The following is a 27,923-nucleotide window of genomic DNA, read 5'->3' on the forward strand; positions in this document are numbered from 1 at the left end:
GCTCCAGTGGGACTTGAATTTTGTCCTCACTTATCTTGTGTGCTCCCTTTGAGCCACTACATATTTGTCCTCTTTGTCTTCTTAGTTTGAAAACTGCTCTCCTGCTTGCCGTCACATCTGCTCACATGGTGAGTGTGCTTCCAAACCTCCCTTTCTTGCTGTCCATCCGGACGAAGTAGTTCTTCGTATTAGGCCTGATTTTCTACCCAAAGTGGTTACCTCTTACCACGTAGGCCAGACCATCACATTGCCCGCCTCCGTACCCTTCCAAAGAGGAGGAGAGACTCCACTATCTGGACCCAAAATGTTTGCTCTCCTTCTACCTTGACTGCACTAAAGACTTCTGGGTGGACTATCAACTCTTCGTAGACACTGCCACGTCATCCGGCAACCACGATGCCAACGACTAACGTGGAATCGACTGGCACCACCTTTTGACACGCAGGGGTACTGCAATGAAAAGATTTCTCCGGATCCAGTCTGACGCCTGGGGGTAATTCCAAGGTAAGGAATCTATAACTACATATGTCTCTTACAGATACATTGTTACCGAAGGTAAGTAACGTGTTCTTCGAGCCCTTCAATGCTTGTCGCCGATTGATTACTGTGACAGACCTGCAGCTTTTTTGCATCTGGTGACTCGAGCATGACCACAACGTGAAGGCTAGTGTCAACTGTCACAAGATGAGTATGAAAGCCTTGAGGGAGGGGTCCCTCAAACTCCTGACTACTCAAAGTGCAACCGTCTCGATGCCTGTCGAGAGAAAGGTCCCAGTATCGTTCTCGGAACCTAAGATCTCAGTCACGCTCAAAGTAGTCAGGTCACTCAGTTAAGTCCTACCGCAAGAACAAGAGCAAGAAGCTTCACCTCATCCATCAATTGAGACGAGGGAGTGTCTGCATTTGAGGCCTGGTGCTGTGGTTGAGCATTTGCTTGGACCAGCTGAACTCTTCTCCTAGTTTCCGGGAGCCAGAGCACCCTCGCTCAACTTCGAGTTTTATAAGGCCATGGACCTCATTTTGGGCAGCCCACTCTTACAGGTGTGCCTTCTAGCCCCACAGGTTCAGGTAAGGGCCCCAACTGGATCCACACCCCTACTAAATCCATAATGGTTGCTCTGACCCCTGCCCCGATGCATTTAGAGCCCCTTAGATGCATGGACGAATCCAGGTCGGTGCCAGTCATACCACCTTGATCTTTCCCGGCGCAGGTCCCGATGCTGATCCTCAGGGCACCGTCTCCATTCTGTTACCTGACTCCGGTGTGGAGCCAGAGGGCTGTCACCTAACGCCAGCTGAAGCCATACCTTGCAGAATGGAGCCTGAATCCTATTCCTTTGGGCTAGGACTCGTGTAGGATTGGGAGGGGTCTCTGGACCATGAGGAATATCGGTCTTCCGACCCAAACTTGGACTGGTGTGAGAATTTGGCAGAGTCTTGTGGACTGGTAGCTTCTCCAGAAACTGGCAAGCTTTCTCTCCCTACCATGGCTATGGAGGGGGACCATCATTTACAGTGTGGTAAGCAGCACATCCAAGTCCTGGACCTTAGCCTGCCTCTTGACTGAGGTACTTCAGCCAGGAGTGACCCCCCACAAAACTGTTTCCCCCATTTTAATGAAGCTCCTACAGATGACCTGCTTGGGTCCTGCGAAAAGGACAATTGCTTACCATCACCGCACCGCCCCATGCGTCCCCAACTACCTCACGCAACTCTACCCCGGAGAGCTTGGTTGTCTAAGGCTCCAGTTCCCATGTAAATCCTGGTGCATTTCCTATTGCCACACAAGTTAGGTAGTCCAAGAGACTGGACAGGTCAGGAAAGATGTTTTCTTCCACCAGCATGGCACTGCGGTCCTTGAACAGCATGTGCCTTATGGACCTTACGCCCATGCTCTGTGGGATTTGGTTGCTCTGTATGGTCCTAAAAGAGGCCCGAGCCATACTCTCCCTGGGTGTTTGACAGGTGAGACGCATCTAAGTTCACGTTCAGATGTGGCCTGGATACCAGCAACTCGCTGGGCAGAGCTGAATAATTGGCGGTGGCCTTATTGCACCATGCCTGGCTGAGTACAATTGGTTTTTCAGAGGATGTCCAAGTATCAGCTATGGGCATGCCCTTTAATGGCTCCCGTCTTTTCGGAGACCAAGCAGATTCAGCTCTAGAGCACTTTAGAGACAGCAGGGCTACGGCCAGGCCCTTTCGCCTTTCCATGGCCCGTTGCCTCCATCTATCCACCTTTTGCTCCTTTCAGCCCTGTCTCTACCCTCCCCTCCCCCCCCCCCCCCCCCCCCCCCCAACCATGGCGGGCAACCAGAGGTCAGGCCAATACACCCCACCACGTCCCTGCCATCCACCCCCAAAGCAGCCGCAGCCTCCAAACCATTGTACATTACCTCTTACCATCACAGACGCCCAGTGGGAGGCCGGATATGCCGTAACCTATCCACTGGAGATATAGAACATCCGACCGCTGGGTTCTCCATCTTTCCTTGCTCTTCCCAGAAGTGACTGCTCTCTTGACCAGGGGAGCCATAGTGAGGGTGCCAAAGCAAGAAGTAGGTTGTGGTTGCTATTCTAGCTACCTTCTGGTTCCCTCTCCGGTATTCAACAAGGTTGATGGGAAGAGGGGTGGCGCAGCAGCCAGGGCGACTGACTCCGGAACACGGTTCGATCGCCGGTGGCAGGTTAGCCCAGCACTGTGACTCTGGGCAATAGCTTGCTTAATCTTCCCAACGGCCCCCAGCGCCTTGACACCCTCGGGTAATTGTTTGCGCTTTGCAAATACTGGTATTATTATTTATGGTGGTGATTGCAACTCATTTGTGGAGATGAGCGGTGCTAGTCTTTCCCTATCCCGATGACTGGCTGTTGAAGGCAGGCTCGCCCCAGACTGTCGTCTACCACCTCGAGACTGCGGCGGACCTTCAGCATTTGTTTTCTTGGGTTTACTGTTAACATGCCGAAATCACTCCTGACTCCTTCTCAGACACTCTTTCATCGAATCTGTTCTGGATGGTGTGGTTTCGGGCCTTTCCTCCAGAATGGACAGTCCAGGATATCCAGGCTAGGATACGTATGTTTCAGCCTCTATCCTGGATTTCGGTGACACTGACTGAGGCTGCTGTGCCTCATGGCCTCCTGCTTGTGACTCCTGCTTGGAGCATATCCCTAGCTTCCGAATATGAGCATTGATTCTCATATCATTCTCCCTTTTCGGGAGGATCTTCTGTTGCAGCAGCAGGGGAGGGTCCTCCACACAAAACTTATAACTCTTCGCCTTTTTGCATGGAGATTGAGTGGTGTCAATGTATGGTTTTCGATCTTCCTTTTGTAGTCTGTAATGTTATTCTGGCAGCTAGACGTTCCTCCACCAATATGGTATACGCCTGCTGATGTAAAATGTTTGTTGCTATTGTACAGTTAAGTCTATTGACCCTGTTTCTGCCTCCCTTTCTGATATGTTATTTGTTATTTTGCTCCTCGCCCATCAGGGCTCTGAAAGGGTATACTTCTGCCTTGCCCGCCTTCTTGCAGCTTCCCAACCAATGCTCCTTATTTAAATCTCCCATCGTAAATAGATTTCTAAAAGGTCTTGTACATAGGTTTCCACCTTCCCCTTTCATTATGCCTCATGGGGGACCTTAATTTGATTCTCATATTTTTTATGGGTGCTCCCTTCGAGCCTCTACATAGTTGCTCCCTGGAGGTGCTCACCATCAAAACAGCCTGTTCAAGGCATGTGAGCCGTAGATTACATGCTTTGCATACTCCTGCCATCTAGTGTTGGGTCCAAATGTTTGCAATTTGTTTTTGTTTGAAGAAGTCTTTCCAGTCACAAGATCGGTGACTCCTCCTTTCGGTGATAGTGCGCATGGGATTCGACTCCATTGTTGGATTGTTTTTTCCGCCATCGGGTTCGGACATGAATTGCTGTGCTCCGGTTTCTGTTGTTCCCCTTGGTGCGCAATCCACTTACCCTCAACTATATTGTTTTCGTCCGCATATTCACTTTCTTTGCGTATCATGTCAAATACAAAGCACTATTCGATTGGGAAACTCGCGGAAGGCTGTTGGGCCTACCCGTGTCGGTCCTCCTCGCAGTCAATGGAACGGACTCCATTTAAATTCTGCCCTCGGTGCCACGTGAAGTTTCCACGCACCAACTCACATGAACTGTGCAACTTGTGCTTATCTCCGGAGCAAAATGAACAGGACTGCGACGCTTGTAAATCTTTCCTATCCGAAAAATCGCTCCGCGACCGTTGGACTTGACGTCACGACATACAGAGCCAATACTCCGGTTACATTCCGGACCTCTAAGGAGAAAATTCCGAACAATTGACGGGCGAGGCACTAGGGGCTGAGGAAGAACAGGAGGATTCGATATGTCTCTGAATCCGGTTCCGATGGGGACGAAGAGATTCCGCAAGGTCAGCTGATCGAGAGTACACAACCTCCCTTGCCCCAAAGTCCCACTCAGACTAAGAAAAAGGCTACAGTCGCACCTCTGCCTTAAAGTCATGGTCGGCACTCACAAACTTTCCAACGCCCCGCTTTCCGGCTCAGCACTGTAACCCACGTTAAAGCCTTCCGGTTCAGGAAAGAGTTGTCCACACTCGAGCACCGAGCCGAAACCTTCCGGTCCGAAACCAGTATCAGGCCCAACTCCTTCAACACCAAAACAGTCTTCTGATCAGATATCTCCAGCACCGAAAAAAACTACATCGAAATCTTCGGCACCCAAACACAAAGATGCTCCGCAACCATCACAGGAGCCGTGGATCGACGCCCTGCCTTCAAAACCAGACCCGAAACAGAAAGAACTGTATATTAATCCAAAAATTGGACATATTGCAACCAAATTGCTACATAAACGCATATCTGACTGAGAGGACATTTACCACATTCCTCTTAAAAGGAAACATGTTGGTACTAATCCTTCTCCTCCTCCTCTTCCTCCTTCACCTCTTTCCCCACAAACACAACATTTACTAATTACTTCTACTAATTCTCCACAAACACCTGATGATGGGGATGGGGGCAATGATCCTTCACCTGCAGATCCCTGGAAGATTATAATACAGACTCTCTGACGGATAATGACCCTCTACCAAGCCTTCGCTACCAGACGATAATGTAGGCTACATAGAGCTGCTAAGTAGAGCTGCTAAGTAGGGCTGCTGAATATCATGGGGTACAGTTACATAAGGAATCCCTAGAGGAGGATTTCCTCTTTAAAACCCTTAGGAGTTAACAAAAAAAACATACACACTCCCTATGCTTAAAGTAATGTTAAGGCATGTGGAAAACATATTTAAGGACCCTGTTCGTGCACGCATTCCTACCCCCAGGATAGATAAAGAGTATACACCTGCACCATCAGATCCATCTTTCATTAAGGGTCAGTTACCTTTAGACTCTTTAGTGGTGTCTAATGCCCATAAAAGGACCAATTCAGACGTCCGGGGATGCTCCACCTCCAGACAGTCAAAGCTCATAAACGCAACTGGGAAAAGAGTAGCTTCCCAAGCTGCAAGTTATTGGCGTATCGCTAATACCCAGGTCCTTTTAGCCAGATACGATAGACCACACTGGGATGAAATGGAGCAGCTCTCCAGTTTCTACCAGATGAACACACAGCCCAAGACTTAGTGCAAGAGGGGCAGCTTATCTCAAATTCTTCCATCAGGTGGGCATTAGATGCCGTCAATACTGCGGTTAGAGCCGTGAATACCAGTGTGTTGCTAAGAAGACATGCATGGTTAAGGGTTTCGGGTTTTAAACCCCAATTTCAGGCTTCCATTCTTAACACCGCATTCGACAAACAACATCTCTTTGGTCCTGCAGTAGACACGTCCTAAAAAAAATGAAAAAGGACACAGACGTCGCGAAATCTATGGGAGCCTTATACTCCCCTTCCAACCGTGGGTCCTTTTGGCGCACCTTCTTTCGTGGAGGGTCCAAAAATACCTCTTCAGACACTTCCTCTACATCCTATAAGGGCAACAATCAAACCTCTTCCTCAAGAGGATTCTTTAGAGGAGGCTACAGAGGCAACATTGGCAAGGGTAGAGGTAGGAGTTCTACAACACGTACCTCCCCCCTCAAATACCAAACAGTGACTTGCCTACGATTCCCCCGATCATTCAGCACCTGTCGGGGACGTCTTTCACAATTCCTCCCAGTCTGGTAGTCCATAACTACAGACAAATGGGTGTTAAGAATTATCTGTTACGGTTATTGCCTGAAGCTTACCAACAATCCTCCAAACGTTCCCCCACGTTTACACAAAATGTCACTGGATCATCTACACCTCCTCAAACAGGAGGTTCAGTCTCTCCTTTTAAAGGGAGCCAGAGAGCCCGTATCACTGCACTATCAAGGATCGGGCATATGCTCCCTGTACTTTGTAATACTCAAAAAGGACGGCTCTCTGACCCATTTTAGACCTCAGAGTTGAATCACTATATACAGTCAGATCATTTTCACATGGTGACACTTCAGCAAGTGCTCCCTCTTTTACAGCAAGGCGATTTTATGTTTACTCTGGACATAAAGGACGCATATTTCCATAGTTCGAGGCATGTGGGCTGCTGAATTCATATCTGTGCATAGATCGACGCCTAGTGTTGGGTCCGGATGTTTGCACGTTGTTGTCCTGGAAGAGGCTTCGAAGTATCCTGGGATAGGTGACTCCTCCCCTGGACTACAGTGCGCATGGGCATCCTCTCCATCCTCAGATTGTTTTTTTCCGCCATTGGGTTCGGATGTGCTTATCTTGACTCAAGTTAGGAAAAACTTTTTTCGGGCCAAAAGGCCTTTAGTTCGCGTCTGTACTGTTCCCAATCGGTATCGATAGTTATTTGTTAGTTTACTAACTTCAAGACCAAGTCTTTTCGCATCATATCCGACCATCGACCCGACTTCGACGATGGAATCGAGGACACCATTCAAGCGGTGTCCTGTATGCAATGCGAAATATCCCCATGTCGACGTCCACCCGGTGTGCAACAAATGCCTTTCACCGGATCACGACGAGTCCACATGTATGGCCTGTGCCCGATTCCGATCCAAAAAGACTCTCCGGAATCGACGAGCAGCGAGACTTGAAGCGCAGCAAGCGGCACCGGCCCCGACCAACATCTTCAGCGCCGAGGACGAAGATGTGGAAGACGTGGAGAACCTACCCTCCAGCCCCGCTTCCGAACACGACTCCGGATCGGAAGACATCGAAGAACGACTCTTTCACAGAGACGAAGCCGACACCGAGGTAGGAGACTACAATGAGGCCTTAGGGGCCGAAGAGAGTAGCTCCGGTGACGAGCAAGGCCTACCCGTACGGACGGAGGATATCCCAGTGCGTCAGTCTATGGCTCCGGTCGAGGGATCGCCTTCGGGCCTTACCCAAGACCTATCCCGCAGTTCTTCGGCCCCGCCCTCTGGCCCGGCCTCGACATTCAGCGGCAGCCATTACTAACCAAAACGACTGGTTTCCCTTCATCGAAACCGAAAGCCCTATCGGTTCAACAGAAACCGAAACTGAAAGTAACACTGGTCGGATCGAGGCCCACCACACCTTCGACACCAGCCAAACCCGTCGGCACCGACCGCACCAAACGGGACTTCGGTGCCGAGCTCGCAGCAGCCGACGTCGGCGCCGACACACGGAAAAAGGCCATCGGTGCCGCCAAACCGCCTCGGCTCCCGGCACCGAAACAATCGGCTCCAGCCACAAAGGTCAAAATAGCTGCTGCGTCTCACACTCCTTCCAAAGCAGCACCAAAGGCACAATCATCGACGCCGTCGACGGCTACTACCTCTCCTCGACTCGATGACCCCGTGGCACCGAAAAAGTCCACGCCTGCCTCTACAGAACCGGTCGGCGCCAAAGAACCGTCGGCGTTCCAGGTGCGGCAAGTTGCAGCGTCCTTGCAACGCATCAAAGAAAAGGCAGCCCTACAGGACCCTTCAGGCTCCGAGCCGAAAAAAGCTCAAAAAGCTTCTCCGGCACCGGCCAACATCACTTTTGGCCTGCCGCCATCCACGGCACCCAAACTGTTCGAAATCAGAACACGTGTCACCCACACTAGGATCACACCTGCCGAACGCTCTCCTACGGAGACGTCACCATCCCACATCATCGATGCCGACACCGGCAGAATAATGCTCCACAAGCGGAGGATAACTTCCGAGCCAGCTTTGGACTCCTACCGGATCCCTCTAAAGAAAAAGCTGCCAGTGGATTCGGAACCAGTTCTTTACGAACCTCTCCATACCTCTTACCAAGATCCACAGTCCTTCTCTCCGACACACTCCGAAACCGACGTTCTGGAGGAATACATGGGTGACCACGTCCCCTACCCCGGAGAGATGGACCCTGACGGCCAACAGGACCCTGATCAGGCTTGGGATGACCCTGCAGACCCGGGTGCACATATGGATACACAGGACACGCAGCTATATGGTGCGAAAACGTCTCCCACAGAGGACGCCCTTATTGAACGTGCTGCGGCCAATCATGGTGTGCAACTCCACTCCGACACAATCGAGGACGATTTTCTAATGGATACTTTCGCATCCTCAGAACGGAATATCAAAACTCTACCCATGTTGAAAGGTGTCCTCAAACCAGCAAAGGCCATTTTCAAAGAACCCACCAGGGCACGAGTAATAAACCCCAGGATCGACAAGAAATATAGGTCGGCGCCTGGGGACCCTACCTACATTAGAGGCCAGTTGCCTCTGGATTCCATCGTAGTCGCCAATGCTCGCAAACGGGCGCACTCACAGACAACTGGGGATGCTCCTCCCCCGGACAAAGAGTCCAAGGTGCTAGAGACCTCCGGCAAATGGGTTGCAGCCCAGGCAGCTAACATATGGCGTATTGCCAATACTCAGGCGCTCCTAGCTCGCTACGATCGCGCACACTATGACACACTAGAAACATTACTCCAACATCTCCCTGACCAATACAGAGAGGGAGCAGAGATCCTCATGAGGGAGGGACAACTCCTCACTAACGCATCCATTAAGTGTGCACTGGATGCCGCAGACACAGCTGCCAGAGCAATAAACACTAGCGTCATGTTATGACGACACGCCTGGTTGCGAATCTCCGGATTCAAACCGGAGGTTCAGAATAACATCCTCAATCAGCCGGTCAACCCCGACTACTTATTCGGACCAGAGGTTGACACCACCCTAGAAAAAATAAAAAAGGACACAGACACTGCAAAGTCCATGGGGTCTCTTCAAACGCAGACCTTTCGGAGTGGCTCCTTTCGTCGCCCCGGACATAGAGGAGCAGGTAGAGGACAGGGGTCACAGCAAACCTACAACAAGGGCAACACCCAAAGTACCTACGATAAAAACACCCGAGGTGGATATCGTGGTTCAAGCACAAAGGGCAGAGGACGCGGATACGGCAATACCAGATCCTCTCCCAAAAACAAACAGTGACGCCCTCTCCCTTCCTCCCGACCACATAACACCTGTCAGGGGAAGGCTACAAAGGTTCCTGTCCACGTGGAACTCCATCACCACGGACAGGTGGGTCAAAGATATTATCAAACATGGTTACTGCCTAGAATTAACCTCAACTCCACCCACAATACCGCCAAGACACCGTCCTATGTCCTCAGAGCACTTAGCGCTATTACAGCAGGAAGTGCTAAGTATGCTGCAAAAAGGCGCAATAGAGGTCGTACCCGTCCACGAGCACGGTACGGGGGTGTACACCCTGTACTTTTTAATACCAAAGAAGGACGGGTCACTCAGACCCATACTAGACCTGAGACCCCTCAACCGCTACATTCTCTCAGAGCATTTCCACATGCTCACCCTCCAACAAGTCCTCCCACTGCTCAAACAGGGAGACTTCCTAGCCACACTAGACCTCAAAGATGCGTATTTCCACATACCCATTCACCCATCACACAGAAAATATCTCAGGTTCACTATTCAGGGGCAGCATTACCAATTCAAGGTTCTTCCCTTCGGCGTGACAACAGCGCCCAGGGTCTTCACAAAGTGCCTAGCTACAGTGGCTGCACATTTACGGAGGCAACACATTCATGTCTACCCTTACCTGGACGACTGGCTTGTTCAGGCAAAGTCAGCCCAGCAATGCGCCAGCCACATGTCCCGTACCATTCACCTCCTTCACAGCCTGGGGTTCTCACTAAATTACCCAAAATCCCATCTCCAACCCGCACACGTACAACAGTACCTGGGTGCGACCATACACACTCTGGCAGCCACAGCTCAGCCAAATTTAGTGAGGATCAACAGCATGCAAATGCTGATTTCCAAGTTCAAACCCCAACACTCCCTTCCCGCGCGAGTGTTCATGCAGTTGATAGGCATGATGGCCTCCTGCATTTTCATAGTCCCACACGCGAGACTACATATGCGCCCGCTTCAGGAGTGCTTAGCACGTCAATGGACTCAGGCTCACGGGCAACTAAAAGACCTAGTGTTGGGGTGAGCGGTCGGGCATACAACTCTCTGCATTGGTGGAATCCACAAAACCTTTGCAAGGGCCGACCGTTCCGAGAGCCTGTTCCACAAATAATACTGACAGCGGACGCGTCTCTCCAGGGATGGGGAGCTCATGTACTCAATTACACAGTGCAGGGACTATGGACAACACAACAAAAGAAGATGCACATCAACCTTCTAGAACTGATGGCAATCTTCCTAGCCATGAAGGCATTCAAAGTACACTTGTGCAACAAAGTCGTGTTGATCCGGACGGACAACATGACTGCCATGTACTACATACAGAAGCAGGGAGGAACACACTCTCCACAGTTGTCTCATCTGGCTCAGAGCATGTGGAAGTGGGCCATTCAGAGGAACATGTTCCTCATGGCGGAACATCTCCCCGGCAAAGACAACCAGATGGCGGACATGCTCAGCAGACACAGCCACCAGATGCACGAGTGGGAGTTACACCCATCAGTACTCCAACCGTACTTCCAGCAGTGGGGTCACCCAGAGATAGACCTATTCGCCACAAGCGAAAACGCAAAATGCCAAAACTTTGCTGCCAGGTTCCCACATCCGCAGTCGCAGGGCAATGCGATATGGATGAACTGGTCCGGCAGATTTGCGTACGCTTTTCCCCCAGCACCATTGATACCGCTGGTGGCTCGCAAACTCAGACAACACTCACTCACACTCGTCCTGGTTGCTCCAACGTGGGCACGCCAGCCATGGTACACCACCTTTCTCGAACTTTCCGTGGTGCCCCATCAAAGGCTGCGGATCAAACCCGCGCATTTGACGCAGAACCATGGAGAGATTCAGCACCCAGGTCCGCAACAGCTGAACCTGGCAATCTGGCTCCTGAAGTCCTAGAGTTTGGCTACCTAAACCTGCCACCTGACTGTATGGACATCATTAAGGAGGCCAGGAGACCCACTACCAGGGCTTGCTATGCAGCCAAATGGAAAAGGTTCGTCATTTATTGCAATAACAATGACAACCCGCTAGATGCATCCATCCAAAACATAATTTGTTACCTCCTACACCTGTACCGATGCAATCTGGCATACACCTCAATACGTGTCCATTTGACCGCAATATCAGCCTATCTCCAAAACAGGCAGCACCTCTCTTTATTCAAAGTGCCTGCCAACAAAGCCTTCTTGGAGGGACTTAACCGAGTAATTCCCCCAAGACACCCACCAGCACCTGTGTGGAACCTCAACCTGGTCCTCACCCGACTGATGGGTCCACCCTTCGAACCTCTCCACTCATGTGAGATTCAATTCCTCACCTGGAAAGTAGCTTTCCTAGTGGCAATCACTTCGTTACGAAGAGTTAGTGAACTCCAGGCACTAACCATTCAAGAGCCATTCATACAGGTTCACGCCAACAGGGTCGTACTACGTACCAACCCCAAATTCATGCCCAAAGTAATATCGCAGTTCCACATGAATCAAACTATTGAACTGCCTGTTTTCTTTCAAAACCCACAAACTGTCGCAGAAAGAGCACTCCATAAACTGGATGTAAAGAGAGCCCTCATGTACTACATCGACAGGACTAAAGTCTTCAGGAAAACAAAACAACTTTTCGTTGCCTTTGCCCCACACCACAAAGGTAACGCCATCTCCAAAGCAGGTATAGCCAGATGGATAGTTAAATGTATTCAAATTTGCTATCAAAAGGCTAAACGCACATTGATTCCCCCACGAGCCCACTCAACACGTAAGTTAGGGGCCTCCATGGGTTTCCTTGGAAACATTCCTTTGCATGATATATGTAGAGCAGCCACCTGGTCCACTACACACACATTTACCAAACACTATTGTGTAGATGTGCAATCAAAACAGCAGGCAGCTGTAGGACAGGCTGTTCTCAACTCTTTTTCAGACCGCTGCAGCTGGCACTGGTAGCCGCCGCTAATAGAGGGTACTGCTATATATTCTATGCACAGATATGAATTCAGCAGCCCACATGCCTCGAACTGAATATGCTACTTACCAGTATGCATCTGTTCTTGGCATGTAGGGCTGCTGACATTCATATCGCCCTCCCTCCTCCCCGGCGCCTGTAGCAGCTGCAGCTCTCAGAATTACTGTAAGCATGGTCATCACTTTCTGTATCTACTCCATCACTGCCACAATGGCGAAAAACAATCTGGGGATGGAGAGGATGCCCATGCTCACTGTGGTCCAGGGGAGGAGTCACCTATCTCAGGATACTTCGAAGACTCTTCCAGGACAACAACGTGCAAACATCCAGACCCAACACTAGGCGGCGATCTATGCACAGATATGAATGTCAGCAGCCCTACATGCCAAGAACAGATGCATACTGGTAAGTAGCATATTCATTCCAATACATCACGCTCATCGCAAATATCTTGGATTTGTGATAGCGTGGCAGCATTACCAGTTCAAAGTGCTTCCATTTGGAGTCACCACGGCCCCCAGAGTATTTACCAAATGCCTGCCAGTGGTCGCTGCTCACCTGCGAAGACAACATATTCATGTCTTCCCTTACTGAGACGACTGGCTCATCAAATCCAGAACTTACAGAAAATGTGTTCAGCAAACTCACATCACACTACACTTACTAAACCAACTAGGATTTACAGTCAATGTGTTAGTCTCATCTTCAACCTTCCAACACACAAACCGATCTAGGAACCACTTTAGATGCTCAAAAAGCTCTCGCCTTTCCCAATGCAGCCAGAATTCGCAATATTAAGGCTCGTATTGCTCAATTTCAGCCCACACACTACCAGCTCGAATGTATATGTAACTGCTGGGAATTATGGTCTCTTGCATTATGATTGTCCCCCATGCAAAGCTTCATAGGCGTCCCCTTCAGGAATGCTTAGCGAGTCAGTGAAACTAATCGCAGGGTCTTTTGTCCCATCTAGTGTTGGTAAACAGCCGCACCCATCGCTCTCTGCAGTGGTGGAAGCCACAAAACTTATCAAGAGGGCGGCCCTTCATAGACCCGGTTAAACAGACAGTACTAACAGTAGACCCGTCGCTCACTGGTTGGTGAGCACATCTCTATAATCACACAAGTCGAGGCTTGTGGAGTCAAAACCAAAGGATCTCCACATAAATCATCTAGAGCTGCTAGTAGTGTTTCTAGCGTTCAAAGCTTTTCAAGTTCACCTTCTAGGCAAGGCTGTCCTATTCTGCACCGACAACATGACAGCTATGTATTATATAGAAAAACCGGGGGAGGACACACTCTCCACCTGTTACGCCTAGCTCAGGACATTTGGGAATGGGCCATACATCACAAAATTAGCAGAACATTCCAGGAGTAAACAATCAGATTGCCGACTTTCTCAGCAGACAGGCAGCAAATCCACGAGTGGGAACTCCACCCTCAAGTTCTCCTCCCATACTTTCAAAATTGGGGGTTGCCTCAAATAGATCTATTTGCCTCACACCAAAACACAAAATCCACAAACTTCGCCTCCAGGTATCCACACCCGCTCTCCAAAGGCAATGCACTATCGATGAACTGGTCTGGAATATTTCCATACGCTTTTCCTCCTCTCCCACTCATTCCATCAGTGGTTCGGAAACTCAGGCAAACATCCCTCACACTAATCTTAATAGCTCCCACGTGGGCCCTTCGACCTGGGTTCACGACCCTCTTGGAGCTATCAATAGTTCCACATCAAAAGCTACATCACACATCCAGTCTCCTCAGTCAGAGCCATAGAGAAATTAGGCACTCAGATCCCAAATAACTCAAGCTAGCGATCTGACTCCTGAAATCATAGAGTTTGGATATCTGAATCTTCCTCCAGACTATGAACATTATCAGAGAGGCCAGAAGGCCTACTACAAGAGCTTGTTATGCAGCCAAGTGGAAGCTATTTGTTATCTATTGCAATAACAAGAATATCGGTCCTTTGGATGCTTCCATACAAAATATCTGTTATTTATTGAATTTACAGCTGTCCGAATAAGCTTACACATCCATCCGCTTACATTTTGCTGCAATAGCTGCGTACCTACAAAATAGACAGCACTTGTCTCTGTTTATAGTACCAGTTGTCAAAGCAGTTATGGAAGGACTAAAGAATTATACCATAAACCTCCACCTGCCCCAGTGTGGAATCTTAGCATAGTCCTTACCTAATTATTGGGTCCACCTTTTGAGCCGATGCATAAATGTGAACTGCAATTTCTCTCATGTAAAATCGCTTTCCTCATTGCAATTACTTTACTGAGGAAAGTGGGTGAGCTACATGCACTAACCATAGAAGAACCCTTTTTCCAACTTCACAAGGACAAAGTGGTCCTTCGTACAAACCCTAAATTTCTACCTAAAGTAGCATCTGCCTTTCACATCAATCAATCGGTTGAGTTACCTGTGTTCTTCCCTCATCCAGATTCTGTGGCAGAACGAGCTCTACACACTTTAGATGTTAAAAGAGCTTTGTTATATTACATACGAAGAACAAAACTATTTCATAAGACAAAACAATGGTTTGTAACTTTTGCTCAACCTCACAAAGGCAATCCTATATCCAAATCAGGTATTGCTGGATGGATTGTTAAATGTATTCAAACATGTTATGCAAAAGCAAAGAGAACTTTAACAATGCCCTCTAGAGCGTATTCCACTCGCAAGATAGTGGCTACTTTGGCTTTCTTAGGGAATATTCCATAGTTCACATGCCTCGAACGGATAATGTTACTTACCCAATAAGCATCTGTCCTTGGCATGTAGAGCTGTAGATTCACATGTGCCCACCCGCCTCCCTGGGTACCTATACCTGTTGCAGTTCTTTTTACTTACATACAGACGCATGGACATCTCTGTTCTACCTTTACTAACTCCATTCTCACCCTTTGCGGGGAAACAATCTAACAATGGAGTTGATGCCCATGCGCACTATCACCGAAAGGAGAAGACTCCTACCTTGTGACTGGAAAGACTTATTCGAACAAAAACAATTTGCAAACCTCCGGACCCAACACTAGATGGCAGTAGTATGCAAAGCATGTGAATCCACAGCTCTACATGCCAAGGACAGATGCTTACTGGGTAAGTAAGATTATCCTTCTTGTGGTGATTACATCGGCCAGGAGGGTGAGTGAGCTGCAGGCTTTATCAACTAAGGCTCCCTTCCTCTGTTTTTCCTGACACACTGTTGCTTCGCACTACATCCTCTTTTCTGCCAAAAGTGGTAACACCATTTCATGTGGCCCCATCTGTCACCTTGCCGACTTTCTACACTCCTCCACATCCCTCTAAAGAAGGAGCAACTCCACTGTCTGGACCCAAAAAAAGCAGCGTTGTTGTACCTTGACTGCACACAAGAGTTCTGGGTGGATGACCAAAGCTTCGTGGGGTATGTTGGTATGAAGAGGTGTAGAAGTGGACCATCTGCATCAAGATTTGCTATGCACTTGGAATTGCACTACCAGACATCCTTAGTTACTATTGGGCAGCCCACCTCTTAATCATAAACAAGTGGGTAAATGGTGAGCGGCAGGAACTAGCATGCAGGATGGATAAATGGCTGATGGGCCGTGTAGGGTACAGAGAAGCTCTCTATACTAAGCTGAACAGACAGCAGCTCACTGGTCCCACGGCGCTAACAGTTGCCATATGGCACGCTGCCACTACAAAACTCTGATGGGGCAACAAACGGACGCTTGTGATGCCCCTATGGCATGCAGAAAAACTAGGCAACCTCCGGCAACTCTAGAGGCTTCGACAAATGGGACACCATTGGTATATCACAGGTTGGGGATTTAATAAAAAAGGGCAAAATACTGACATTCACTGACTTACAAAAAGAATATCAACTAGCGATTGGCGAGACCATTCGGTATCCACAGATACGACATGCCTTACTTGAGGCAACTAAAGATATAGATGAGATCCCAGAGGCTACCCCACTCAAACAGATTAATAGCAGATCCCATGGACAGTAAATCAATCTCACTCACATATCGAAAGCTAATCAATAATTTACAAGACCCATTTAAGTAACTACTCACACGCTGGCAGACAGATATTGGCGAATTAGAGGAGGACGACTGGCGGTAGGCGCTGGCTTCTCCTAGAAAGTGGCCGTTCCGTCAAGATTACGCTTGGTCCAACTAAAAGTGCTTCATCGATCCTATATCGCATGCACCACACTCGTTAAGATGGGCCTGGGTTGCTCAGCTGACTGTCGGCGGCAGTGTGGTGGGACGGGCACGTTTTATCACATAGTTTGGGAGTGTCCCCTGATCAATTCTTTTGGGAGGCAATTAATAGAGGGGTTGGAGAAGTATTTGGGACTGCTATAGTACTATCTCCCAAAACATGCTTACTGAATATATGGGACGTCACGTATCTTAATCGCATGGAGCAGCTCTGGGCTGCCACCGCTTTATGCTGGCCAAGGGTAACATTGCCCGCAGATGGGGGTTCCCTGAGCCACTAACCATAATCGAATGGGAGCGAGATGTTGACTGGTGTATGTTGGCGGAATGAGCAATTTATGTAAATAGGGGGTGCTCCAAAAAGTGGGACAAGATATGGGGGAAATGGAATGTACATCGAGGTAATATCTGCACTTCCCCTTTGTTACAAGAAGAATGAATTGAACATCAAGTTAGTTGATGTCCCGTAGACGAGGGGAGGGGGGGGGATACATGAAGCGTGGTGGAATGTAATAAATTGTTCATGATCTAATGTGTTGTATGGTTGTGTTTGTAGTTCTAACAAATGCCAATAAAGTTTATTTTAAAAAAAAGATCTGGTAAAGAAGCAGCTTCCTGAAAGCTTAAGAGCTCATTGCACCAGAGCTACGGCTGCGACCACTGCTTTACTCTATGGAGTTCCAGTCCTGGACATCTGTCAGGCAGCAACGTGGGTGGCCTTGCACACGTTTACCAAGCATTACTGCCTGGAGAGTCAGTTCCACTGAGATGAGCACCTTGCCCGTTCGGTTCTGCAGGTTTTCTTAGTCTAAATTTGTCCGCAGACCCACCTCCGGGGATGGTATTGCTTGGGTATCTATTCAAAGGTTACTTACCTTCGGTAAAACCTTATGTGGTAGATACAATATCTAGCCGCAGACTCCTTACTGGCCCACCTCTCTAAAGACCAATGTCTAGGGTCATGCTAATTCCTGGACATACCGCATTTCTGGCATGGAAAGTCGCCTATATAGGTGAGAAGAACGTCCCTGCTGGCACAAACGACACCAACGATACCATGTGGAGCCGACCAAGACCACCTACTGGTGAACTGGGGTACTGCTCTATAAAAAATCTTCCCAATCCAGTCTGACATCTGGGGAAATTCAAAAGTAAGGAACCTGCAGCTAGATATTGTCTCTACTAGATAAGGCGTTACCGAAGGTAAGTAACCTGTACATTTCGTTAAAATGGAAGTCTGTTTTGAAACTCAGTTTCTTGTGCAGCTTTTCTTAAGTTCCTTTGGTTGGTTAAACGGTATTTGACTTTGGTTCCTGTAATGTTATCTACTGGCATTTCATCATAGGTTATTCAGCGCATTAATTCCTACCAACAAATACCATTGTGGCTTGCAGTTTGGTCCATGTTTTTGGGGTATTTTCACTTGGTCATGTAAATGAACCAAATACAATTTACTGGGTATCCCTCTTTTCTGCTGGGTGTAGATTTCTTAAACTCTGTTTTAATTGAATGAACAATATCCTGTATTTTTCATAATCTTGGCAAGAATCAAGTATGAGGATTGCCACCAAAAGAAAATATTTTTTATTTTTCAGTAAACATTACTAGCAGTAGTTGTGTAACCAGCCAAGATGCTGTTGAAAGAGCCCAACAAATGAAGAAGGAGCTGCTAGATAAATTAGAGAAGTTAGCTGAAGATCTGCCTCCAAACACTTTGGATGAACTCATAGATGAGCTTGGGGGTCCTGAAAATGTGGCAGAGGTAAGTGTTATTTGTTGTTTGCCAGTCATTGGACTCCAAAGTTTTCTTGATGTTAAAGAAATTTGTGTTCCCTCTAAATTCATATTTTCTTTGGTTATTTTCACTTATTAGTATGGTATGTGCTCTTTTTATTGTTTTTTTAATGGGTTTTCTTGATGCATCCATATGAATTGATTACATGCTGCTTGACTAGTAAACCAGACGGAAGACACTTGAAGTGGCTTATGTATAGGTAAACCGCAAATTCCTCATCTCCCCTCCTGTGAAATGATTAGATTTGAACATTGCATGGATTTTTGGTATATTGTTTTTTCCATGTATTCTTGATTACACAATCTACTTGCGGCAAAATCTCCTCTCCATTACAATGAGTTTACTCCCTCTGATGGATATTTAACCACAGATTGTTCACCTTTAGAGTATTCCTAGGTGCAAAACTGGATCCGGAGAATTCTTCAGGAATGCACCCAACTTGTCAATTTTCTGACGACTCAAAATCTTAACTTGGTGCACCATGGACAATGTTTCAACAGGAATTAAAGCTGCGCTGGGACTGCAGGAAGATGTTGGTGTTGGATCAGCACAACATTTGAATTTCAGTTACGCAGCAAAGTCTAACATTAATTGTTCCTTATGCACCCTAAAGTGCTTGAGGAACAGGCATCCAACCTCTTTGTTGCCAAACCTCAGAAGAGATCACAGTAGAAAAAAGGGCCTGGCCCAAGCTGAGGAGCCGCTTGCACTGGCATTCAAGAAGTTTGTCCCACACCAAAATCTGGTCCTGCTCGAATTCTTGTGGTAAGTCGAAGGTGTTTCATAAGCACAAGAAACCTAAACAGTACTCAACCCCATCATGCCACTCCAAGTCAGTCAAGAAGACACAAGGGCTTCATTCAAAATATCATATCCCACAAGGGTCTACTGACTCTGATCTTATCTTGCAACAGGTTCTGATGTGCCCCAAATTCCTTGTCCCATAGCCGACCCTGCAACAAACCGCCTTAGGGAGGTCATGTTCCCCTTTGGCATGCTCTTCAAACTCCATTAAGCAGCAAGTGTCTCCACTTAGACTTTCAATGGCCATCACTCCCTTGATACCAACTTATCCCATGGGACCAGTTCCCTGGCTTGTAGCGATGCTGGGGCATGCTTCCTCCCTGCGTCCACAGCTAACCCTTCCGTGCCAGTGCTGACTTCACTGGCACCTACTGCAGACCCATGCTGTTATTTGACCCCAAGCAGTTGCTGGCCCTCTTCAGGCCTATGTCATGTTATGAGATCATAAAAGAACAATCTGTCTGTATGCAACAAGACTCTAATAGTCTGCCTTAAAGCCAGTACTATCAGATGCTACAGTCCTTATTTGAATGGAACTCTGACACAGTTCAGGTTATGCAAAATGTTTTCCATGGCATATGATGAAGCTGCGACCTACTCCTTATCTCCCCTGTCCCATGCTTCTCCAATATATAGATGTGCTATTCCCAGGGCCACTGGAATTATGTGATTGTGCGACTGCTGTAATTTTTACATAATTGGAGATTTGCCGTATTTACCACATAATCCATCAACTGCTGCATAATCTCCAGGGTGTAACAAAAGCAAATGTTTCTAGCTCAAACGTTTAAAAAGGTTCTAAAAAACGCAGCAACATGTTGCCACGCAATGCAAGGCTATTTGCAAAGTTGGACTGGTTACCTTTCAGTTGCTTATTGCTATATTCGGGCACTAAACTGGTACTAAAGAGATGCATCTAATGCCCAGACAGTGTTAACAAGTTTAAAATTTACAAAATAATGAAGTGGTTCTATCTCAAAATGTGGCGCATAATGCTGCATAATTTGCCTTTTCTTGCTGCATGCGACTGAGATTCAAGTGGTACAGATGTTAACAAAGAAAGATACTCCAAATACTTTCTATCCATCTCGATAGAGGGTGGAAACTTATTGATGCCTTGAGAAAGAGCGTGTTCTCTTCGACTAGCTAAGCCTTATGATCCTTGAACACAGTGTGCCTTTTGAGCGGGTACACTCATGCTTTATGGGACTTGGCCACAGACATGTTGCCGGTTCTCCTGAAGAACCTCGGAGCCTTGCTGACCAAAACGATACATGATGGCTAGGGTGTGGTGAAGTTTCTCTGGTGTACTGGTTTCAGCACCTCATACTGTTCTGGCGTGCTTTGTATATAGTACGTTTTAGTCCAACACCCCGCCCCCCCCAAAAAAAACGTCTAATCACTGGGCAGGTGGCAGATATATGTATCCAAATATACCCTGTGGTTGGTTGGTTGCATCTCGGACAAGTCAGTCTTGTATCTGGTGCCATTTTAGCAATCTTATCTTGGGTAACATAGGTGACGGGTTGGAGTGTTATAGAGCTAGCAAATACCCAAAAGCATCCTGGTTCTAGCTAAAAAGAAAGAGCCACAGTTGGCATAGCCAAGTTTTTACTTGTGTAAGACTTCTAACCGCAGATTCATCACCTTAGAATATTTCCTGGGCTTCAGACTGGATCTGGAAAATCTTGAGCAGTAACTGTGTGTGCCGGTAGGTGGTGCATAAGGTCCCGTGTTAATGCCGTCCATGCCGGATGTGACTTGATCGGCACTGATATCAGTTCCTTTCTTTCTATGCAAGAAGTCGCGAATCCAGAGAGCTAGCGCTAACTTTTTGACCCCTCTCCCAGGTATTTGTAAACGTTTGTAGAGTGTACCTTTTAGGACTTAAGTCGTTAGGGGGCAAGGGTCCAAAGTACCACCATAAGTTCGGGTTTACCTGCTTTGGTGTGTCTGGGTGCAGAGGTGCTGGCCGTGATAGTAGCCTCAAGCATGGTCAGCTGTCTAAATGTTTAAAGCAGACTTCACCAACGAGTAGCTCATGAGGTGATCAGTAGCTCTCCTGTGTGTACCCCAGCCTACTAAATTGAAACATTTTGCTTGATTAAATTAACATGTATATGATAAAATGGTGTATTGCAAGAGAAACTGGTGTATTTTCAGAACTCAAAAGCTGATGATTGGACAAAAATGGCTTAATTTCCAAAATCTACGTAAAGGTGATTTTTGAGTGATACATCATTTGCAGAGACTTCTTACTAATATGATCTGAAAGAAACACGTTCGATTCCTCACCTTAGAATATCCCCAGGCGTCAGGCTGGATCCGGAAAGATTTTTGTAGCAATACCCCTTGCGCGTCGGTAGGCGTCGTCTGCGGCTCCGCGTCCGTCGTCTGTGTCGTGCGCCGGAATGACGTCAGAGTACTTAGACGCCGCCCTCGCGCACTGACGTCAGTTCTTCTTTTTTCCGCGCCAGAAAGCGCCGATCCGGGAAGAGCTTTCCCCTAGTCATTTTTTGACTAACTTTTTTGACTTCTTTTGGTCTATCGACTCAACTCTGGTGCCGGTAGGATGCCTGGTTTCAAGGCCTGTGACGCCTGTCATCGCCTGATGTCTGTGACGGATCACCATCGCCGGGGCCTTTATTGCCTGGGGGCCGACCATGACGCGGAGTCGTGCCTCGATTGCCAGGCCTTGACGTCGAAAGCTAGGAGGGAGCGGTCCCGTAAGCTTCTCGAGCTTCGGCATTCGGGTCCGCGCCGCTCTCGGTCCCGGTCCAGGAGGAGGTCCAAGGACCGATCGCGGAGCCGCAGTCATGGTCATCGCTCGTCAGGGTCTTCGGGTAAGTCGAAGCACTCCAAGAAGTCCAAGAGACGACATCGCTCTTCGGACTCCCCCCGAAGGTCGCGTGACTCGGCTGAGGGTCAGGGTGGTCCCACCCCCGCGGCTCTGTCGGAGCCGCAGCAGCGCGTCTGTCCCCATACCCATACCCATACCCGTGACTCCGGCGGAGGTCAGTGCCTTCCTCTCGGCCATGAGGGGCCTGGCTCCGCCATCGACGCCTGTAGGCGCGCCTTAGGGCCCCGCAGGCTCGACAGGGCGACCTCGCGTGCCGGCGGCTCCGGCCCCGGTGCCGCAGGTCCCAGAGGGATCCAGGCCTGGATCTCGGTCAGCGCCGGTCGACCTCACGACGCCTCCTCCGCCGGCGCAGACACCGGTTCCACCTCCGACGCCATCTCCGGACGACGACGTTCCCCGGTTTAGCCCCAATCCGGACCCGACGCCGGTACGGCGCCGCACCCAACGTCGATGGATGACCGTTTCATCTACCGTCCGGCTCCAATCGTTCCTCCTGTTTATCAGGAATCGGATGACGGGGCGACTGGGAGGGGTCTGAGGACCCTATGGCCCTCCAGGGTCAACTTTCACAGGACTGGGCAGACTAACTGGGGGATGCCAGCGGTCTGGATACCTCCCCGGACGCTGGTTTCATCTCTCCTCCGACTGTGGCCTCGGAGGAGGGTGCAGCCTTTTCAGTGGTGCTGCGCAAGTCTGCCGGAGCCCTAGGGCTGGAGTTGCCTGCTGTGGCCGTGAGGACTAACGTCCACACAGAGGTCCTTCAACCGACAGCAAGCTCCAATGAGCCTCTGCTGCACTTGGTCCAAGCCCTCCACAGTTCCTCCTGTGGACCGGAACGTTGCCCGGCGCCACCGCCCTGCTCCGGGCGACCCCAGTTTCTCTCCCAACACCCCACCCCCGAGAGTCTGGTTATCCAGGCCTCAACCTCCCAGTCCTCCTTCCCGTCCGCTCCTCCGGATCGGGAATCCAAGAGGTTGGAACAGTTTGGCAAGAAACTGTTCTCGTCCCTGAGTTTGGGGCTGCGGTCTTTAAATACCTCTTGCCTTTTGGACCGTTATTCCCACTCTGTGGGATACGGTGGAGGACGTGCTGCCCTTGTGCCCGGTGGAGGCCCGGGCACGACTCACTCAAGCACTTGCTGACGGTCGAGATGCAGCACGGCACGCCATACGGTGTGGACTTGACACCATGGACTCGCTGGGTCGGGCGATTTCCACCACGGTGGCGCTTCGGCGTCACGCCTGGCTGAGGTACACGTCATTTTCGGGGGATATCCAGAGTTCCCTCGTGGACATGCCCTTTGATGGCACTCGCCTTTTTGGTGAGAAGGCGGACAGTGCGCTGGCTCGGTTCAAGGACTCCCGGGCCACGGCCAAGTCCTTGGGTGTTTCTGCCTTTCGTGGCCAAGGAAGGGGCGCCTCCTCACGTCTGCCCAGCCACCGGCCGCACGACCAACTTGCACGCGGTCGCGGATGTGGATTCCGCGGAGGCGATACTGGAGGTCAACGTGCCGGTCAGTCCACATCCACCCCAGCAGCATCCGCCTCAAAGCCCTCCTAGTCCGAGCTTTCAGGCCCATTCAACGCCAGTGGGCAGCAGAGTTCGCCATCACCTGCTCCACTGGCGCTCCATCACGTCGGACAGGTGGGTGCTGCAAATCGTCCGAAGGGGCTACTCCCTCCCCTTCGAGACGACCCCTCCAGCCATGCCACCGCTGAACCACCGTATGTCGGGGGATCATTTGCATCTTCTACGAGAGGACGTTTCGGCCCTCTTGGCCAAAGAGGCCGTCGAGCGCGTTCCTGGTCCAGAAGTAGGTCGTGGTTGTTATTCCCACTACTTTCTGGTTCCCAAGAAGGGCAAAGGGGGCCTAGGCCCGATCTTGGACCTCAGGAGCGTGAACTCCTTCTTACGGAAGGACCGGTTCAAGATGCTCACTTTAGCTCAGGTTCTGGCTGCCCTAGACCCTGGAGACTGGATGGTAGCGTTGGACTTGCAGGACGCTTATTTCCACATCCCCGTCCTGCCGGCCCACCGGCGTTACCTGCGGTTCACGGTGGGTCAGGAGCACTTTCAGTTCACCGTGCTCCCCTTCGGCCTCACCAGTGCCCCTCGGGTGTTCGCGAAAGTGATGGCGGTGGTCGCAGCTCATCTGCGCAGATCAGGGGTTCCAGTCTTCCCCTATCTCGACGACTGGCTGTTTAAGGCGGGCTCGCCCCAGCAAGTAGTCTCCCACCTCCAGACTACGGCCGACCTCCTGCACTCGCTGGGGTTCTCCATTAATGTGCCGAAGTCGCACCTGAGTCCCTCTCAGAAGCGCCTTTTCACTGGGGCGGTTCTCGATTCGGCGCAGTTCCGGGTCTATCCGCCGGAACAGCGGGTCCGGGACATTCAGGCCCTGATTTCCATCTTCCGGCCTCTGTCCTGGGTTTCGGTCAGGTTGGTGCTGCGGCTTCTGGGGCTGATGGCCTCCTGCATCCTGTTGGTACCTCACGCCAGGTGGCGGATGCGGGCTCTGCAGTGGGACCTGAAGTTTCAGTGGGCCCAGCATCGAGGCAACCTGTCTGACCATGTCTTGATCTCGGAGGGCACTGCGAACCAGCTGCAGTGGTGGCTCACGAATCGCGATTGGGTCAGCGGCAGATCCCTCTCCCTACCCCAACCGGAGCATGTCGTAGTGACGGATGCGTCCCTCCTGGGATGGGGGGGCCATATGGGAGAGACGGAGATCAGAGGACTCTGGTCTCCGGCGGAGACTCTGCTCCATATCAACCTATTGGAGCTGAGGGCGATCCGACTTGCACTGACAGCTTTCCTTCCCTTTGTCCGCGGGAGTGTCGTGCAGGTGTTCACGGACAACACCACCGCCATGTGGTATTGCAACAAACAGGGCGGGGTGGGGTCGTGGACCCTTTGTCAGGAGGCTCTGCGCCTCTGGACATGGCTGGAACATCAGGGCATCACCTTGGTGGTTCAACATCTGGCGGGCTCTCTGAACGCCAGAGCAGACGAACACAGCCGCCGGTGCATGATGGATCACGAATGGCATCTGAACTCGGACGTGGCGCAAGGTCTCTTTCTGCAGTGGGGAGAGCCTTGGTTAGATCTATTCGCCACCGAAGAGAACGCACAATGTCAGCAGTTCTGCGTGTTGGAATTTCCAAGGCGGCACTCGCTCGGAGACGCTTTTCGTCGCGAGTGGAGTTGCGGTCTGTTGTACGCCTTTCCGCCTATACCACTTCTGCCCAGAGTGCTGAAGAAGATCAGGCCGACCGGGCCCAAGTCATCTTGGTGGCTCCAGATTGGGCACGAAGGTACTGGTATCCCGAGCTACTCAGTATGTCTATCGATCCCCCGATACGACTGCCTCTTCAGGAGGACCTTCTGTCGCAGCAGCAGGGGACGGTCCTCCACCCGAACCTGTCCAGCCTCCACCTCCATGCGTGGAGATTGAGCGGTGACAGTTGATGCCATTTGACTTGCCTCCTGAAGTCTGTGATGTCATTCTGGCAGCCAGGCGTCCCTCCACAAAGACGGTACACGTCTGCCGGTGGAACAAATTTGTGGCATGGTGCACAGCAAAGGCTGTGGATCCCCTTTCTGCCCCTCTTTCTGAGGTTCTCCTCTTTCTTCTTTCTTTGGCCCAGCAGGGCTCTGCTCTGGGCACCTTGAAGGGTTATCTTGCTGCAATCTCTGCTTTCTTAAGGCTTCCTGATCAGCCTTCTCTTTTCAAGTCCCCTGTTTCACGTTTTCTCATGGGCATTACTCATATGTTCCCTCCTGTTCCATTCGTAATGCCTCGGTGGGACTTGAACCTTGTTCTCACTTTTCTGATGTGCGGTCCCTTTGAGCCCCTTCACAACTGTCCCATTCGTCTACTGACTCTGAAAACTGCCTTCCTGGTGGCTATCACCTCCGCTAGGCGGGTGAGTGAGCTCCAGGCTCTGTCAGCTAAGCCTCCCTTCATTTCGGTTCATCCGGATAAGGTTGTCCTCCGGACACGTCCGTCTTCTTTTCTTCCTAAAGTCGTGACTCCCTTTCACATCGGGCAATCTGTCACGCTGCCCACCTTCTTTCCGCCTCCGCATCCTTCAAAAGATGGAGAGGCTCCACCGTCTGGACCCAAAACGTGCGCTGTCCTTTTATTTGGACCGCACAAAACAGTTCCGGGTGGACGACCAACTTTTTGTTGGATATGTAGGTGCTAAGAAGGGTAAAGCTGTGCACAAACGGACCATCTCGCGATGGGTTGTGTTGTGTATTAAACTCTGCTATTCCTTGGCGAAAAAGGTCCCTCCTGTTGGGCTGAGAGCCCATTCCACCCGGGCCACAGCGGCGACAACTGCCCTGGGACGGGGAGTCCCCTTGCAGGACATCTGTCAGGCGGCGACGTGGGCTTCACTGCACACGTTCGCCAAGCACTATTTCCTGGACAGCCAAGTCCGGAGAGATGGCCGCTTTGGCCGTTCTGTTCTCCAGGACTTTCTGGTGTGATCTTGGTTCGCAGACCCACCTCCGGGGTTGGTATTGCTGGGGTATCTATTCTAAGGTGAGGAATCTAACTAACGTGTTTCTTTCAGATGAACAAGTTACTTACCTCCGGTAACGATGTATCTGTAAGAAACATTAATTAGTTAGATTCCTCACCGACCCACCCAGCCTCCCCGTTCTGCGAACCGACATCTAGGGTTAAGGTTCTCCCTTTCAGGGCCCTAGATTTTTTGGCACCAGTGTCGGTCTCTTGCATGGCTCAGCGTCCCTGGCGCGGAAAGTTATGTATAAGAACTGACGTCAGCGCGCAAGGGCGGCGCCTAAGTATTCCGACGTCATTCCGGCGCACGACGACGGACGCGGAGCCGCAGACGACGTTTACCGACGCGCAAGGGGTATTGCTACAAAAATCTTTCCGGATCCAGCCTGACGCCTGGGGATATTCTAAGGTGAGGAATCTAACTAACTAATGTTTCTTACAGATACATCGTTACCGAAGGTAAGTAACTTGTTCTTTAAGTACGTGCCAGGGTCACTGCAGCTATTGGTGGCATTTATTACCTATGTGTGTGTGTATTTTAAATTGGCAAATCCATTTGTGCATTACTGCTGGCAACTCTTCTGACGTACTGAGGTGATCACCGCTGGTTATCCTTGTCATGTCGTCCACTGATGTGATCATGTCTGATGTGGTCACTATTACATCACTAACACTATTAGTAGCTTGCGGTGAATTAAGTGTAATATAAGTAATTGTTGGAGACTCCTTGTTTAAAGAGACCTGTCCAAACAGTGTCTGCAAAGGGGTGTTTGGGGACAATTCTGGCGGAACCCAAAGGGGGGCTCAGCACTTAGAGACTCCTTGGCCAAGGGAATACAGGCAGAAGACGTGTACGCTGGCTGTGGTGGTTGGGTGCAGCGGTGCTGGCTGGTGGACCACTTTAGTGTTGGAGACTCTCACAGTTCTCGGTATACCTGTAGAAGAGGGAAAAGAAACACTGCAGAGTAACTCTCGATGTGGATCTCGTAACTTTCAGTAAATCTTTGTGGCGGTGGTGTTCAGACTGGACACAAACAAGCCTTAGTAGAAGCAAGGGCCCTGGTAGTTAGGGTATTGGTGCAGGGGAGTTCCTGGAGTGTCTAGGGTCTCTAAAGGTGTCAAAGAGATGGGGCTGACTTCCTAGAGCCTCAGGGATCTTTTCCTGTCGCGCTGCTCCTTTGGTGGGCCTGATGGCAACAGCACGGGTTACCGGACAGATGCTTTCAGCGCCTGCATATGCAGGGGGATGGCTCCTCTACTTCAAAGGAGCCTGGTTGT

General features: G+C 50.0%; 1 protein-coding gene across 7 annotated transcripts in view; it reads left to right on the forward strand.

The window, feature by feature from the left end:
* The window catches only part of SBNO1 (strawberry notch homolog 1), a 1,282,279-nt gene that overhangs the window by 725,982 nt on the left and 528,374 nt on the right, over positions 1-27,923 (forward strand). For all 7 annotated transcript variants that reach the window (XM_085634811.1, XM_085634813.1, XM_085634807.1 and 4 more), the window contains one exon: positions 18,251-18,417. In XM_085634811.1, the coding sequence (XP_085490937.1) occupies positions 18,251-18,417 (167 nt within the window). The remainder of the gene's footprint in view (positions 1-18,250; positions 18,418-27,923) is intronic.

The sequence above is a fragment of the Triturus cristatus genome, chromosome 11 (assembly GCF_964204655.1).
Source record: "Triturus cristatus chromosome 11, aTriCri1.1, whole genome shotgun sequence".
In the NCBI taxonomy this organism is placed as follows: Eukaryota; Metazoa; Chordata; class Amphibia; order Caudata; family Salamandridae; genus Triturus; species Triturus cristatus.